General features: G+C 45.6%; 1 protein-coding gene across 1 annotated transcript in view; it reads left to right on the forward strand.

The window, feature by feature from the left end:
* DOCK2 (dedicator of cytokinesis 2) overlaps positions 1-18,238 on the forward strand; it is a 362,053-nt gene that overhangs the window by 114,854 nt on the left and 228,961 nt on the right. The window contains exon 26 of the mRNA XM_019741000.2: positions 8,095-8,240. Within this exon, the coding sequence (XP_019596559.2) occupies positions 8,095-8,240 (146 nt within the window). The remainder of the gene's footprint in view (positions 1-8,094; positions 8,241-18,238) is intronic.

Consider the following 18,238-nt stretch of genomic DNA (forward strand, 5'->3'; position numbering starts at 1 on the left):
GTCAGTTTTTCTCTATCTCTCTGAGACTATTTCTGTTTACTTTGCTCATTTATTCAGTTATTTGCATTTGCACTATACACCTGAAGCTGAATAATATTGTATATCAGCTATCATTTAATATATATATAGTCACGGGATATGGAGTAGAGCATAGGGAATAGAGTCAATGGAATTTTATAGCAATAGGTATCTACGAGGTCAGAGGGGCAATAGGTTAAGGGAGGGGGGTTATCACTTTGTCAGGGGTGAAATGTCTAACTATTACAGTGTTTTGTACACCTTAAGCTAATAAAAAAAGTTTACAAAAACTAAAAAAATAAAAAAATAAAAATAAAAAAGATGCCCAGATGATCAGTGCGGCCCCAGGGTTTCCCATTTGCTTCTCCTTCCATTAGCCAGGCCGAGGAGGTATTCCAGTATTCGTTGTTACAGCATCAGCTCTCACTGCTCTGCCAGGGTCTCCTGGGATCCAGGATCATTTTGGTGTATAGCTTCACCAAAGCTTTGTCTCCCAGCAGCCAGCCGGCCTCCCAGGGCTGCTCAGGCTGCAATTGCGTGCCTGAGATCGTCCATCCCCAGGGTCTCAATAGTCCAGCTTCTTTGCACTGTGGCCCCCACTGTCTTCAGAGCTCCCCCTGTGGGACACTTGCCTGCCTTTGCACCCTGCCTGGCCTCCTTCCCTTCATTCATCTTCCAGTGTTTTCTGGAACCTTGCTTCTGAAAAATCTGACCCAATACAATTATTATCCTCTTAAATTGTTTCTGACACCCCGCTACCATCTACTATCCATGGGAATAGTGTCCCTTACAATAAGTATTCATTGATATAAATATATCACATATAGACTATCAGAGCTTAAAAATTATATTTATAATCAATGTGACATTTTCTAGACACAAACATACTCATATTGTCTTAAAAACCCCAGCATTTACATCTCCATTTACCCTCCCTGCTGTCACTATGCTTCTAAATGGCAAACACCACCGTACTATAGGGCATTTACCTACAGGTTTAGTAATGCATGTTTTACGTTAAATATAAAGGATATGAGGTAAAAGCAATAGTTTGGTTTGGACTTGAAGTGGGTAGCTAGAATAAAGTTCTGGAAGCACTTCCTTAGGGTTTTACTGCCTAACTATGTTTCCACCCCTCTAAGCTACCTGAAGAGAACTTTCATAGTTGCTGAGATCTGAAATCTCTAAATGGGCTGTTTTGCTCCGCTGGGGAGCTCTGTTTTGGCCCTCAGGGTTCATAAAGTCAAGACGTACATCATGGCGGAGGCAGGCCGGATGGGAGTGAGTGATGGCTCCGGATATTGTAATTAGCCGTGTTTCCCAGGAGGTGAGGGAGTGAATCATGAGGCACGGCTGAAGAACGCGGTGGGGGCAGCGCTAGTAGAGTTGTAAAAGGCCTGTAACCCAATCTGGAGTATGACGTTTGTGGAGACTTATTGATTTCCTAGTGGGCGGAATGACTTTTCTTCCAGTCACACTGGCTGGAGGAGGGAGCCGGGAGAGCAAATCGCTATCTGCCAGACCAGAGAGGTGTTTGCGGAGGTCCTTTGTGTCTAGGTGACTGAACCAGGCGGCCTCTGACATCTGCAAATGGAAGAAAAGTCGCCCAGCAGAGCTGGAATTACACTGCTCAGATCTTGCCTGAGAGAACTGGGGATTTTAATGAGGGTTTTTCCCTGCTTTTCCAAAGTCCTAGGGCAACCACAGTTTCCTCCCCATCCCCCAAGAGGGTTGAGCTGAGCTGAATTTGCCTTTCAATCAATAGAAACTTGGCTAAAGCAGGATGAGTTTCACCTTAAAGGCCGTGAAAAATCAAACAGGACTGAAGCGTCGATTAAGCCGTGCTGGTAACAAGTTAGGGGCTGGCGATGAGCCGAGGGACCCTCCAAGTGAAGGCTACGCAGGCAGACCTTTAGCCACGAGGAACCCACACTGAAGAAGTGACTGAGCCCCCGACACAGACAGGGTGCTTGTGTTTAACCTTCCTCCCCATAGTAAGAGAGGGGCTCCAGAATGTTCTCAAGTCTCTTCATTCTGCTGGTGGATCCAGGGTGCACCTGGGATTGGAGATCAGCCATCATTTTCATGGCAGGGATGTAAGATGCCAGTCTCGTCTTCATATATTTTGTGAATGAGTCATTCATGAAACACGTCCACTTCAGCTTCAAGGAGGAGAGAGGTAATGGCTTCTCTGGATGGACATTGTGTTATATGCAAAAGCCTCTGCTGACCCCCCCTCAGTTCTGGGATGGGGCACATGCAGATTGGTGTAGGGCTGGTACCGAACCTCTCAAAAACCTTGAGGGATGACGGTGTACCTACCCCAACTACTAGAGACAGTTTGAATTTAGAATGTGGGCAACTGCACCTTTTGTTTTCAGCTTTGGGCCTCAGCTTCATTTCTGGGTGATGACAGGAATCTCACTGGTTGTCTTCTTACATAGTGCCCTCAGAGTAGGCCACATGGTAAGATGGAAGTGTGGTCTGGCTGCTCCAAGAGCACAGAACAGGGTCACCCAAGTTGGAGTTCAGGTGTCAGGAAAATTGTCCTAGGGGATTTGGCATCTGAGTTAAGGCCTAGATGGCAAGAAGGAGTCAGTCAGGTGAAGCTGGGTGGGTAGAGCGTTATGGGCAAAGAAAAAGACGTGCCAAGGCTCAGAAGGAGGAGAGGCCATGGCTGTGCCAGTGGAGGAGGTGCTTGGTCACAGGGGACTTCAGCTAGGTCAGAGGGCTTACTAAACTCCCCCTCATGGCCACAGGACACCCCAAAGAACGTCAGGGAGGGGAGTCCTATGATCAGGTTTGCATTGTGGGAAATTCCTACCACTGAGACTGGAAGTGGGGAGGCCAGTTTGGGGACTTGGTACAGAAGATGGAGGAGGTGACTTGGGTCAGAGCGGACATGACTTCATGGAGGAGTAGGTGGTGCTGGGGAGAGAGCAGGACTCTGTGACGGGACGTCTTCACCCTGAGAGCGAGCACAGGAGAAGGAGCAGACCCGTGGGGAAGACTGGAGGTTCGGATGTGATTCTCAGGAGTGTTTCCCTCCTGGACCTGCACTGTGGCTGTGGTCAGCTGATGTATGTTTAGCCCAATGCACCTCAAGGTGGTTTTCCAAAGTAGACAGAGGATCTCCATTTTGTTCTTTCTGGGGCAGATTTTAGGGAGAAGGAGGTAAGGAAAAGGGCCGTCTTATTTGCAGTGTCCCTGAGTCATGAAGCGATTGCAACTACATGTCACTCTTCAGGAGACCTATGCATTCATGTAGCAGCCCCTTCTGCCATAGGACAAAACTTTCTCAAAGAAGAAAGAAACCAGAGCCCAGAAACACTGCATTTTCCTCTCCGCAGTCATTTTGACCAACGAGAACTCTTTTTCTGTGAAAATACAGAGTCGAGTAGCACTGTGGGTTCCTAAGTGCCTGGTCTGAATTACAATTCCGACTTGTCACCGGATGGCAGGTCTCCCAGCCTTTGTCAGGCATCAGGTCCCCAGGCTGTGCTTGCAGGTCTCTGATATTCATCGCCTCTGCCTAGAAGACTGATCTAAGGCTCTGCAATATTTATCTTTTAAATCATTTGTGTTTGTTTGCTTAACAATCAAGCCACAATTTAGAGATGCTGCTTCCTGAAGCTTCACAGACTAATATAATTTCACAGCTCCAATTACAAATGAGAAACATTATTTCATATCAAAACAGAGGAGCCAGGCGTTTCTGAGAAATCATGGTTAACAAGAAGACACAAGTACTTTCTGAAAAACAGGCTACATTATTAATGCCTTCCTCAGCTAAAATCTTGCTGACTGTCCATACCAAGAGCCTTTGTCTTGTGGGGATGCAGGTTTTGCTAATCTGTAAAGCAGATGACTTTCAGATTGATAAACCCCTGCCTGCTTCTGCGGGGGCCAGGTCTACAGCTCCCACAGCCGCAGTGGACTGTAAACGATGTAAACCTGTCCACTGCCTTTCGACCTAGCAAATGTATCCTTCCTCCTGCCACTGCCTCTGAACCTATATTTACGGAATCCTAGAATTTCGGGTGGGGCTCAACAATCATTCAGCTCAACCCCTCATCTGATACTTTGAATACCCCCTTGTCATCCGTAACCATTGACAGCTACCTACTGCTCCGGTACTTCTAGGGGTGGAAAGCTCAGTATCAGACCTTTCCATGAGAAGTTACTAATTTAGCTCAATTTTAAGTAGAATTTAAAGTCTAGTGCTTTCCCAAGGAGATCTTTATTAATATCTAAACTCTCCTAACTGGCCTTTTCCCTTGGATTCATATCCTTGTAATGGAATCTCACTGAGGTATCTCAACTAAAATACCAACACTGTGAACTTTTAAGGAAAAATCTGACCTTAATTATTCCACAGCTCTTTTTTAATGGCCAGTCCTAACAGCTTGCCACTCCCAAGAGATAATCGCACTAGGTTTTTTCTTGTCTACTTAAGTCTGCTTCTTATCTCTGTTAGCTCTGTGGCTGTGATGGACAGGTAAACCCTGGTCATCCCCTCCCCTCCCCAAATAGTGACTGGCACTTGGGGAACCTTCAAAACATGTAGTAGACAGACTGTGTGAATGAATGATTTAATTACCTGAGTTGATGAGCCCTTTATCTATCTACCTTTACCTATCTCATTCCTGATACCGTTTTACAAATGGAGTTTTAAATGATTTTTAATCTTTGGTTACAAAAGGCTCTTTTAGACTTGAAAATGTTCTCTTCTTCTACTTTAAACTCAAAACAATCGACTGCTCTTGATCTGTTTCTTATCACCTTCCTTCAAGGTCTTAACAAACTTATAGCTTTAACAGAAGGCAAGAATGTTGTATCAGAAGCTAGAATCTAGGAGAGTGGGACCCAGAACTTTTATTCTCACTGTCATCCCCTGGACTACTGCGGGGCATATTCTCTGGGCTCTGCCCGTGGGTCTTTTCCTCAGGCAGCCACCCTGCTGTACACTGAGTGACATGACATGAATCTCCTTAAAACACATCTTTTGGTGACTCCCTTTCGCCCAGAAAACTGTGGAAGAACAAGACTTTTTAAATTTCCTTTGTTAGCATTGCTAGTTTATTTCACTTGCAAACTTTTCAAAGAGGAAGACTACATTTCTTACCTAACTTAACAAGAGAAGGCACAATGCTTATTTTCTGGTTGGATTTAAATATGACAAACAACATCAATGAAGGCAGAACTAGAAAGTTAAGTTTCATGAAGTTGGTGAGGTCATTCTTCTCCCAATGACCAACTATGATGTCAAATGAATTCACTTAGTTTTTGTACAGCGAGCATTCTAACACATACAATTTCCTCCAACAAAGCATTTCAAAGTTACAAGTTAACATCCTTTAGAAGATAACTGTTACAAACACACTCCAGAATGAACATTGCAAGGACATTTCCTGACTATTTTTAAATAATAGATCTGGACAAAAATTCAACTTTATGGTGACAGGATATGGGTAATATTTATATACCAATTACCATAACATTTAACTTAAACAAAGGGTAATGGCTAATTTAGTACCTTATACTTTCAAAAGTCCGTAGGCCAACAATTTTTGAGTCTAAATTAAGTACCTTTGAACCTGTGTCCTATGATTTCATCTACAATTTTGAGCAAAGCTGAATCACTTTTTTTTTTTTTTGGGGGGGGCTGTACTTTTCTTTTTCCATAGAATTATAACCTAACACCTCCCGTTGCATGTAAGAACTTCCCTTTTAAGTGCTAACTCCCGTTATTCTCCTTCCAAAAGACTAGTCTTTCTATGGCAATATTACAGTGTTTCCCCGAAAATAAGACCTAGCTGGACAATCAGCTCTAATGCATCTTTCGGAGCAAAAATTAATATAAAACCCTGTCTTATTTTACTATAATACGAGACCAGGTCTTATATAATTTAATATAATATAATATAATATAATATAATATAATATAATATAATATAATATAATATAATACTGGGTCTTATATTAATGTTTTCCTCCAAAAGACACAATAGAGCTGATGGTCTGGCTAGGTCTTATTTTCGGGAAAACATGGTTTCTACTTACTAATGATCATCTCAAATGATGCCTCTTACATTCACTCAACCAAGATTTACTGAATTGCTGCTGTGACCCAGGTATTGTGTTAGGCACTTGAAATTTGGTACAGCTCTCATGGAACTTACACTTTGGCTGGATGAATGGACATTAATTAATTATACTAATGAGACTTGAATTACGAACTGAGATTGGTCTGAAAGAAGGGCCATAATTCTATCAGAGCCTGTAAGGTCTTCCATGAACCTTTCAACCAGAGCTCATTGCTCCCTCCTGAAGCCCTCAAGGCATTTTATGACTCTAACATTTGGAATGCTTTGGTTGTGAGCAACAGAAACCTCCTCTGGTCAAGTTAGGTAAAAACAAATGTATTCGGAAGATAGGGAGTAGTTCATAGAATCAGAGGAAAAGCTGGGGCCCAGGAGAGACCCAAAATAGCCCTGGGAGAGGAAGCAGCAGGCAGGTGCCTCCTCAGGGCACCTCTGCCATGGGCAGCCTCCTCAGGGCACCTCTGCACAGACAGCGAGCTCTTCCTCCACTGACTAAGAGCACAGGCTTTGCCCTCAGACTAGGTCCACTCTTACCAGTTGTGTACACTTGGGCAAGTCCCTCTGTTTCCTCATCAGTGAAAGGGGGAAATAATACTGTCTACTTCCTAGAGTTGTGAAGATACTGATGTAATTCATGCAAGATAGTTAAAACGGCACTTTGCACATTGTAAACATTCAGTCTGTTAGCAATGTCAGCAATTACTGTTATCAAAGTTTCTTCAGGATTCAGACTGCAAGGGTCATCCTCATTAGGGTCAGGTGTGCAGCCCTTGTCCAGAGGACGGCAGGGAGCCTTACTATAACCGTCCTGGGGTTGTGTCCCACAGCAGGGTGGCTCTCAGAGTGAAACCAGGCTGCTACGTCAGAAGAAGGTGTAGACGTTGGCTGACAGAACAAGAGATGTCCTCTACCTCTTTCCACCTGTATCTTATTCTGTCTTCTGCCATTGCTCTTTGTTTTTGTTGCTAATCATCTCTGTCAGGTTTTAAGTTTCTAATGGGCCAGAACCACGTTTATCGCTGTACTTCCAGAAATACAACGCCTGTCACATCAAAGATGTTCAATATCTATTTGTTGCATTGAATTAAAATGATATCCTGGTGTATATGAGCCACATCTCAGCTCAGGAAGCATCTGCGTGGAGATGGCTTGAAAATTTGGGGGACTATTTTTTTTTTTTTTTTTTTTGTACCTTAGGGTTTCCCTTTTTTAAGAGAAATATAGAAATAGTGCTGTGTAGGCTTTCAGAACTTTCCAGAAGTATTCTGAGACAGCAATGTCAAGAGAGATACCCCCTCTGCAAAATTTATTTAAAATGAAAGCCATTGTGCACAAGGATACAAATGAAAGGTTGTTCATTTTTGTACTGTTTGTGCCAGTGACAAATGTCTATCAATAGAGGTATGACTAAATAAACAAATATACCCATAATAGAAAATACTACAAAACAGGTACAAATAATTAAGTTGATCCCTACATGTAATAAAATAGAAAGTGCTCTAAGAAATATTGGTGAGTGAAAAAAAATCAAGGCACAGAAACAATACATATAGTATGGTTCCTTTTAATAGAAAACAAACAGAAACAAATGACACTGTGTATTTTATACTGATACATACATAAAGCAAAAAGATCTCGAAGGTTTATCATCACAATATGATATGACTCACTTAAATGAAAGGTCAAATCAAAACAATACTGTAGGTTTCATATTGGTACGTTTTTACATGTGTGTACATATATATGTGCGTAGGATAAAATAATGGGTTACCTCGGGGGAGCAGAGTTGGGGGCAGGGGCCAGAATTGTGAATGATGTTCTCTGGGAATCTCTCCCTAATTTAACATTTAAATTTTTACAAGGAGAATATATTCATAAATTACCTATTTAATGAAAAGCCCTCTAAAAATGAGAAAGGAAAGAAACTGAAAAATGAGGAAGCTCAAGTGCCCCTGAACTTCCTTCCTCCCAGAATGTCGGGACATCCTGCTTCCCGTCATCACCAAGGAGCTGAAGGAGCTGCTGGAGCAGGACGACGTGCAGCACCAGGTGCAGGAGAAGAAGTACTGTGTCGAATTGCTCAACAGCATCTTGGAGGTGCTCAGCTCTCAGGACGCGGTGAGTCCTTGCGGTGGCGGAGTGGCCCTCGCGGACCGGGGCTGAGCTGATGAAGCTCTGAAATATTGATGCTGATGAATAGTCGTTGGGGCCTAAAGAGAAAAGTCAGCGGCGTGCGCAGCGGGCCTGCTTGTCCAGTGACTGACCCCCACGGTTGTGACAGACGGCTCGGGGACTGGAGTTAAGCGTGCAGCGTTTGTCGGCCTGTCTCGTGGGGAATGTCCTTCTCATGGTGTAGGTCGGCCATATTGTGACTTTTTCAATGACTCATCCTCCATCACTAACGCCTGGTTTTCAGGGACAGGAGGGGGCGTTTCCTGCACCTATGTGGTCAACCCCATCCCCAACCCCCCAAAAACCCTCTCATCTGCTTTCTTAGCTGATTCACTGTGGTTTTGTTTCTTCCATTGTCTCCTGTGATGGTGAAAATAGTTAAGACGCATTCTGGATGCACAGATTGCTCAGGCCTAAGCTCTAGAGACAGGGTGGGGATGGGACGGTGGCAGGGAGGTGGCTGCGGCAACCAAGGCCATGCTTCCTTGGTAGACATCACTCAGAGATTATGCAGTGGTGAGACTACAAGGAAAGTGTCAGGGAGTAGGTGGGGAGCTTCCAAAGGGAGAATCTGCAGGAGACAGGAAGGGAGATGGAGTGGAGACAATGGTCAAGATTGAGAGGCAGAGATTCTACGCAGGCCTAGAATTCTCAAGACTTGGGAGCGGGTGGTAAGGCTTGTTGGTCTGACTCAGGTTCCTTTGGCAATCTCACCTTGTCCTTGAGTAATGTTGATGAAGTACCTGCCCCTAGGAGGGCTGGATTCAGAGGACCGGGTAGACACAAACAACTAATAAGTCTTTTCTAAGTGTTTGTATGAGCATTCCTCCCCCACACCCGAAAATCCTCAGAGCAGGGCTTTCTGGATGAACTGTATCTGTGATTCACTATATTAGAAAACTGCCGAACAATATTCCTTTTACTGCTCGTATCCCATCGTCAATTATTATTATGAATTTTTTTGTGCATCTCTCTTCTGTTTCACCCATTTTTAGCATCCTAATTAAGCTGCTTCTGATCTCATTGTTAGGTAACTGCAGTAGTTTGATTGCTTCATTCTTTCCGTCATTCACTCATTCATTCATTTGTACCTATGATGCACCGAGCATGTGTCAAGCGTTGGGTACACAAAGGTATGGTTTCTTTTCTTAAGAAAATCTTTACAGACATATAAAAAAGCAATTGCTATATAATATAATGACTAAAAGCTAGGTGCACACCAGGAGTACTGGAGCTGCAAAGACTTTTGAGTGTGGGTGCCAGCATTTTTGTCGAGGAAGCCCTTACAAAGGAAGTGAAGCTTCAGGGGTGAGTAAGTAATGATCGCAGCTGCTGCATTATTTGCTGTTTTCTAGACACTGTGCTAAATACAGTCCCTGCCTTCTTCCTGCTCACCCTAATCGGTGCTAAGGATTATTATGCCCATTTTACAGATGAAAAACCTGAAATTCATAAACTTAATGTTCACGCCAGACAGCAATTAAGTTGTATGGTCAAAATTCAAACCTGTGTCGCTCAGACTCCCAAATCTGCATAATCATAGGCACTGGGGATACAAAGCCCTGTCCTTTTCCTTCTCATTTTCTTCCTACCTTCACCCCTTTTCTTGGGTAGAGGGAGGATAACACCCCAAGCTTGGACGCTCCAGATTCCCTCTGTGCTGATGTTATAAGGGTGGTGTTTTCATATGCACATTCACGAGCCAGTTGCTGAACTGGTTCCAGTCTATGCAATTTGATCTTTAAAATAGATTTTTTAGGAGAGTTTGGTCTTACTCTCACTTACAGTGTAGGGGCGTGAGGGTTAGCCCATCATTTCTCTAAACACATCCTAAAGAATGTTGCCTCTTCCTACAGAAAAGAATTTGCAATGTTCCTTATATTGCAGTAATTCTCAGCTCCTTTATCATGGAGAAAGCATTCTGGATCCTTGGCACTACGCCAGTGGACCCCCGTTTGAGGGACACACTTATAATGGGCTAACTGCCAGTTTCCTGATTGGGGTAGAAGGATGGCTCAGCTCACAGTTCACCTGTTAAGCAGCGATGCTGAGGCTCTGCCCATCCCATGGGAGTGGCCCCCTAGACTTCTGTCCTGATAGGTCGCCGTCAGTTTGCACATTGGCAAACATTGGACACTGGTGAGAAGAGGCTGCTGTCTCACACACCCTGGGCACTTGGGGCTTCAAAGCCGAGTAGTGAGCACGAGGCTGTGAGCTCCCCTTAGGGGATGGTGGCATCTGGACTGGAGGTGTGTGGGAGGTGTGGCGTCACCCTTTATTACCCCTGAGTGCACTGCTTTTATAATGACCTCTGACCGTGGGGACTAGCCTACCCCTTTCCCAGCGTGAGCGACTGTCTGCGAGATGAGTTATTAAATACTATTCTGACCATTGGGTTTGGTACAAGATTCTGATGCTTTTGGAGCTTTGCATCTAACCTCTCCAGCTCATGAAGAGGGGAATCTCTCCTCTTCTCAAAAGCTTTTTCTTCGACAAGGAGATTTGTTCCATAGCCATTATTACTTTCTGCTAAACTGAAAATCAGCAGTTCCAAATGTCTAACCTGAGTCTCTCTTGCTCTAGTATATAGTGGCGCTCAGCTCTGGCTGCACATTCACGTCACCCAAGGAGCTTTTTAAAAGCAGCCATGCCCAGGCTCCAGCCCCAACTATTCTGATTTAAATGGTCTGGGGTGAGCTGGGGCATCCTAGTGACGAGTTTCCCAGGTGAAGATAACAGGCAGCCAGGGGGTGGGGGGCTGGGGTGGCCGGGGGTACCACAGCTCTAGTGCAGAAGGTCTTACACTTGCGCACAAATCCAAGTGACTTGGCCGAGCTGTTAAAACAGGTTTCTGATCATTAAGTTTGAAGGATGGGGCCCGATCATTTATTGTTCTAACAAGTTCCCTAGTGATGTGGATGCTGTTGGTCCAGGACCACACTTTAAGAACCAGTCCTCTAATACGACCTATTTTTTTTTTTTTTTCATCTTCAGTAGTCCCTGGAAATAGAACAGTTGGGCTCATCCTCAGCCCTTTACCTTCTCACTTGAAGAGTCCTTTCCAGTCTATAAAACCTAGCATCTTCCAATATGGCATTTAATAAACTGTAAAATGGCAAAATCTTCAAACCCGTTCATTTGTACTCACAAATTCATTTTCAGACGGCAGTAGGGACATGGCCTGTGCAAAGATCTGACTTTGAAAATCCAGACCATTGGATGTGCTGTTTGGTTTCTACAGGTGCCAACCTCTCAAAATTGGAAATTTGGAAGAAAAATAAAAGCTCCCAGGGTGAATGTCCTGGATTTTCCTTCTGGCTCTTAGGATCCTCTCCACTGATAACAGCACAGCCATCCATTCTTTTACTGGCTCTTTGTCGGAGCCATGGAACTGCCCGTCTCCCCACCCCAAGCATGGACTGTATCTGTCTACCTGCCGGATCCACAGCCCCAGGGCAGAACCAAGTGTGGAAATTTAGCAATTATAGTGCAGGATGACAAGATTCCTTTTGTGGGGCATCGCGCGTGTTTGGGGGATGGAAAAGAGTGCTTGTCTCCAGCAGATTCTCATTGTTTGGCTAATTACAGCCCAGCATAGCAGGCCTGGCCTGAGGAAGCTATGTTCTGTTATTCCCTTGTTCATTGTAACTCTGGGAGGCATATGACTCAGGGCGAGACGTCCGCCTTAGCCTGGGTGTTGATATTTTTTTAACACGGAGTTCAGTTTACTCACCCCGCTAGCTTGGGTTGTACTTAGCGTATGAAAAGGACAGATCCGGTGAAGGATGAAAGGCCTGGCTTCTGTCTGCACTAAGTCCTGTTCTCACCACCACCGACCAAGTCTAGTTGTCGACTTACGTGACTCGGACAGGTGGTTTTGCACGGCCGAGTTCTGTGCCCTGCCAGCTGCCGAGTGACTCAGAAAAGCTCATTTTACAGCAGACCCAGAGGAGTTGGTTTTTCCCTCCTGAAACAGGGCTCGCATTTTCAGTTTTGATTCCTTTAACGGAAAGGAGAGTCATTGTTATGTCCCCTGCTTGGCAGTCACAAAGAGGGTAAAGATGACTCCTGATTCTGAAGCGGACATGGCTTGAGCTGTGTCTGCATCATGGAGGTGGAGAATGCACAGAACAAGCGTTGTACAAATAAGCTCTTTGAGTCCGTTCATTAAACCTGAAGGTTCTCTAGGCACTCTAGTGTCGTGACTGGTTTGGGGGTTCTGGTTTTCGGACTCATCAGCTTAGACACTGTAGGGAGGTCTGTTGCTCCTGCATTTTCTCTTGCTTAGAATGTCCTTCCCAGTTCCATTCTTTCTATGAAAGTAAGATCCTAAACTCCTTTCCATGTCCTCACCCCCCACTCCACCCCTTCAGCCCCCCGCCAGGCAGGTTTAAGGATTTCCTTCTCTGTCAGACGGATATTATAGCACTGATTGCTACGTTCCATTTTCCTGTGTGTGTCCCCTGCCAGGCTTTGAGCACAGAAACTCAGAGAGCAAGTCTTACTCCCCCCACTTTGTAGCCTGGCCTCTTGCCAATGCCACCTTTACTCTCCATCCTCCTGTTCCATGTAGATTCTTTCAACCCCTCAGATGTTCTACACTCTTGCTTCTGGGCTGCTATGCATGCTATTGGCACTGCCAAAATGCATCACCTCCACTGTTTGCCACTAAACCCTACCTAACGTTCAGAAGACAGATGAAATGTCATCCTGCTGTGGTCCCAGGGAAGCTAATGCTGCTCTATGTGGCACCTGTGTTGTTGACCTCTGTGGCCTTACCTGCCTGTGGAACTAAGCGTGTCCTGATGAGAGAAATCACTCACACTCTGCCCTCCCGAGCCCCCTGGCCCCCAATGCCTGGCGCACAAGGCGATCTGTTGAAGGAATTCAGAAACGAAAAGTACGATTTGCCCACATCAACGGCACGGCCTGACTTCTCCCTTGAGTCTCTGCTCAGTGCTAGCAGGATATGCTCCTTCCTCTTTTTGCTTTGGGTGTCAGGTGCAGGGTTGAATTAATCACACTTAGTTTATGATACATTATCCTCACTGGTCTGTGCAAGGCCCTCCCGTGTGTGTGTGTGTGTGTGTGTGTGTGTGTGTGTGTGTATGTCTTCCCTTTCATCCCTGTTTCCCACTCCCATTCTCCTGCCTCCCCCACTGCAATGGGCAATCTGTCAATGTGGTGCCTATGCATGTGTGATGTCGGGTGCCTGTACTTTTTAATGCACAAACACACACAGGCACGCTTCTCCCATACAGAGGATCAGGCATTGGCAGCAAAAAGGCATTAGCATCTTCAGCTCTGGGAGGGTCCCAGTGGGTGGGGTAGGGACTGTGGCATGCACAGGGTGTCGTCTGTCTAGAGGGTGTTCTTGGTCCCGCTCCCCCTAACCTGCCATGTGTGAAAGAAACACCCGTAGGTCTGTGCTTGGGGACCTCCTTCTAAAGTGCATCCCCCCATGGACACCCTGAGTCCTGGGCTCTCTGAGAATCCCAGTGGCCTGCCTGATGCAAGGTTGAAGGGAGGCTGATGCCCCCTCTTTGCATCACCATTTAATTCCCAGGAATCAAGAGTACTGCGCAAAGCAGCAAGTTTCCTTCTGACCTTCCTGCTCCCTCATATTTCAAATAAAAGGCAGGGAAACGAGGCTTGCTGAAATTCTTTGCCTGTGGCGCATTCCAAACCGTCTGCAGCTAATTTAATCCCTAGACTTGAAGTTGAAATGGATCAGAAGCCTCTATCTTCTACCAAGGCCATTCTCTTCACACTCCTTGCTCTTCCTCTGCTTCTGTGGCATCAGATGTGCCCTTGCTAAGCCAATGGAATGACATGACACAGTCATGGATGGTGACGTACGGTACCTTTCTTTCCCAGTGCCTTTTAGCCTGCAAAGTCTTCTCTCATACATCACACTCGTTTGTTTCTGGCCACCATATGGCAAGGTAGGTTTCATTATCCCCATTTTATGAGTGAGAAAGCCGAGCCTTAGAGAGAGGCTAGGTGACACTCCTAACGGGTCAGAGAGTAAAAAGGGGGTAGTGTGCTGGCGCTGGCTCACACCAGCATGAGAACCACATGTTAAATTTTAGGAATTTTGTGAGTCCTTTGTTAAATAAGTACCACGTGAGAGCACTTTCCCAGCAGCATCTCCCTGGCCGGCATGAGTGCAAGCTTTGGAGTCAGGCTGCATCCTTGTATCTGTCCCACAAACACTGAGAGAGCGCCTGTTGTGGTCACTGGCCTGTGGTGGTGAGCAGAGCCGGAACACATCCCAACTCTGCTTCTTTGTAGCCGGGGAAACTTGGGAAGTCATGTAATCTCTCTGTAGAGTGGGGACACTGTTTCCCCAGGTGTGTCAGGATTACAGTGAACAGGAACATATGTGAGCACACGCAATGTTGTACCTGGCATATAATCCATACTCAGTACCTGGGGCTTTCCTTCTTCCCGCCCTGACCCCCCTTCCTCCTATGCTCCTCCCACTGTTCCTGGCTGCTTCTAAAACATCCCTGGAATTCTTTAAGAACAGTAAAAGGCCAAGTGGCCTCCTGGGAAAATGGCAAACATACGCTGAGCCTGGGAGGGACTCTGTCCCGGTTACCATGGAAGTTGGCCCCACGCCAGCAGGGGGCACCGGATGCTTCAGAGCCCCCGGGCTCCATGGGAGGCTAGCCAAGAAGCAGCTGATGCCACTGCTGGAGCCAAGCCGTCCTCTCAGGGCATCTGGACCTCATCCCTGTTCCCGGAGGGATTGGGCAAAGGTCATCCGCCTTTTCAGGGGCTCCTTGGGGGTGTTCCAGAACTTCGGGGCTCAGGATAATCCCAGCTGGGGGTTGTGTGCTAGAGCTGGCTGGCACCAGGTCATGAGAACCAAGTGTTAAATTTCAGGAATTTCGTGAGTTCTTTGGTAAATAACTGTCATTATTAAAAATTTAGATAAATATCTATAATTAAATAAATATATGAAAATCATAGGCAACAAATAGATACTAAGAAAAACAAAAACAATTATCACTTCCTAACTGTCTTACTACACTTTGTTCTTACCTATGTGCTTGAGGTTATTCACGTCTGTTGTGTCTGGTGGAAACATCAGTTAATGCTCTGCTGTTGCCCGTCCCTTCCCAGCTCTGTGGTTAGTTTCCTCACACTGGCAGCTTGAAATCAACCAGGAAGTGAGTACTCACACCACAGAAGCGGCAAACATCATGTAGCCAAATCTTTATTGTTTCCTTCCCAGAGAGTCAATTGGTAGACATTTGCCAACATGTCACGGCCTGGGACTCCAAGGAATTGTTTAGAACAAGAAAAACCCAAAGGCCCAGGGGAGCTGCCTGTGCTCTTCCCTTCTCCCCAGCGGTTCCGGGTCTGCCGCTGTCTAAAGGTTCTCAGGGGACCAGGCAAACAGAGGATGCTCCAGGGATGGAGCCATTTTAAGACAAACTCCACACCCAACCTCGAGCAGAGGTAAAGACATTTGTCTCGTTTCCCACGACAGTTCTGACTGACTGGCAAGGGCTTCTTTCCTAGCACTGCTGAGCATTTGAGGACGTAGATAGGCCAGTGAGAAAGCCCTGCTCCCGCGTAGCTGAGGGGTGAGGATGAGGACGCAGGGCCGTGTATTTGCTTGTGCTTAACCTACATGTGTAATCCACTCAGCCGGAGGAGAGGCACGTTTCCCAGGGAGGTTCTCTTCCACCTCAGTCGGTGTGGGCCTTTTGGCCTCCAATCGGGTTTAATGATGATGAAGAATTCATTTTTGATTAGACAAATACCACAGTAATCACTGTTACAAGGAAGAACCATTGATGAACTAAGCTTGTGGGGCAAAAGTGTGATGAGAAACAGGCTATTTGCATCGTCTCAAAGTAGCTTCCCAAAGTATCTACTTGTTAGTGACACAAGGAAAGATAGTAACGTCACAGTGAATAAACGCCCCAGGCCCCACCAGCTGAGGAAAGGGAGCGTGGCCAGGAAGGAAGCCTGTCAGCATCAGGAGCCTCTTGGTAAGATGCGCTGAGAAGGACGCAACACCACTTCCATGGGGATCTTGCTGAAAATGCACAACCTCAACCTCACAGTGAGAAAGCATCCAACAACCCCCAACTGAAGGATACTCCACAAAATAACAGACTGGACTCTTCAAAGGTGAAGGTCATACGAAAGACGAGGAGAGGTTGAGGCTCCATCACATAGTGGAGGGGACGCAGGAGACGTGACAGCTAAATTCACTGTGGGATCCTGAACTGGATCACGTCCATGTTTCCTTCTCACATGGACGTTAGAAGGAAAACTGGCAAAAGTAGAGCCAGGTGTGTCATTTAGTTAATAGCACTGTACCAGTGTGAATTTCCAGGGTTTGATAATTGTGCTCTGGTTATGTGAACATGAAAAGGGAAGCTGGGTGAAGATTTTTGCAACTTTTTTGTAAGTATAACACTATTTCAAAAAAAAAATAAAAAAAAAAAAAATATATATATATATATTTAAGGCTTCTCTGTAAGTATATAAGGGAGGATTGCTCACTTACAAAGAGTGCATTAGGAGAATGAGCAGTTGTGAAGGGACGCTTATGGTAGATGGAGGGGTTTCTCTGCCTTTTCAGTTAAAACCACAAACTCCCCAGACAAATGATTAACCTTACTGGAGGATTCTACCCCATTAACTGCCCCAACCTATCAGGAAGTGGATGTAACCTCCTCCCAAGTGAGCAATTAGGTCATTACTTACCTAAACCGTCAGCGAGCACTAACCTGGGACCAGGTTCTGGGGCCTGACGTGGGGCGGAGCATGAGAGCCTGTCCCAGTTGCGGGGGGAGCTCCAGGGCTCCAGCATTTCCTAGGCCAGCGTTTGGGACTTGACTGTTGCCTCATCTTTGCTTGGCAGGCTTGGAAAATGGGTGATGTGTCATAATTTACCAGATGGTCTTTGGGTCGTTTATTCTCAGGGGATCCACCTAGAAAATTAGAAGACAGCCTTTGCTGATGGTTGACCAGAACTCCCCCAATAACGTTAATAATCCAACACGTTCTGTTCCATCAGCACCCACTGGAAATACTTCTCAAGATGTTCTTCAGTATCTTTTTTATCTGCCATGACCAACGTTTAAAGGAGTTTGCCAGCAGCCAAATCCATGATGGCCTCTCCGCACTCCCTTCCATCCTCTGTTCCATACCCACCTTGACTGCTTCCCAGGACCACCAAAAGCTCAGTATGCAAGAAAAATAATACTTCAATGCAACATTTTTTAAAAATCAGTGTTTTGATACTTTGTTCATCATGGACTTTTTTTTGCATTAATTTTTTAAATATGGCATTGAATTTGATTTGTCTCTATTACTGAGTTTTTTGATGCCCCTTCAATTTTTCCCTCCAGGGCAAGTGCCTCTATGGCCTTACTCTCTCACCCTAGCCTTGGCTCTGTGTAGTGCTTTTGGCAACACCAGCCACCTGCAATAACAAAGCTGGGCTCTGACCCATGAATGAGAGAGTGTGGCAGCTTGCAAGAGTGGAGAAGGCCCCTTTCCTTTCACCCTGCAGTACTGGCGAGGAATCTGTGGAAAATTTGTCTGCAGGGAATCCTGGCATAAAAGCACGAGTTGAAAGGAACAGCCATTTGTACTGAACCTTCACTGGGCCAGCCACTTGTGTTCCACAAAGCATTTCCTATGTAATGTCTGAATTAAATCTCCCCTTCACAGTTGGGAGGCATGAGTTAAAAGCCCGCTCAGCAGCAGAAAAATATAGCTGTTTTTGGTCCAGGTTACAGTTACTGAGGGAACTATAACTTTGATTTGCTCGACTGGCATAAATGTAAATCCTTAAGTAAAATGTGTTAAGTGAGAAAGGAAGTGCTTTGTTTTTAAAGATGCTTTTGATCCATAGCTCTGTCTATAGCGCCCCAGTTGTCACATACAATTTGTGGGCAGCACCAGGGCTG

Source organism: Rhinolophus sinicus, linkage group LG10, assembly GCF_036562045.2.
Source record: "Rhinolophus sinicus isolate RSC01 linkage group LG10, ASM3656204v1, whole genome shotgun sequence".
Taxonomy (NCBI): Eukaryota; Metazoa; Chordata; class Mammalia; order Chiroptera; family Rhinolophidae; genus Rhinolophus; species Rhinolophus sinicus.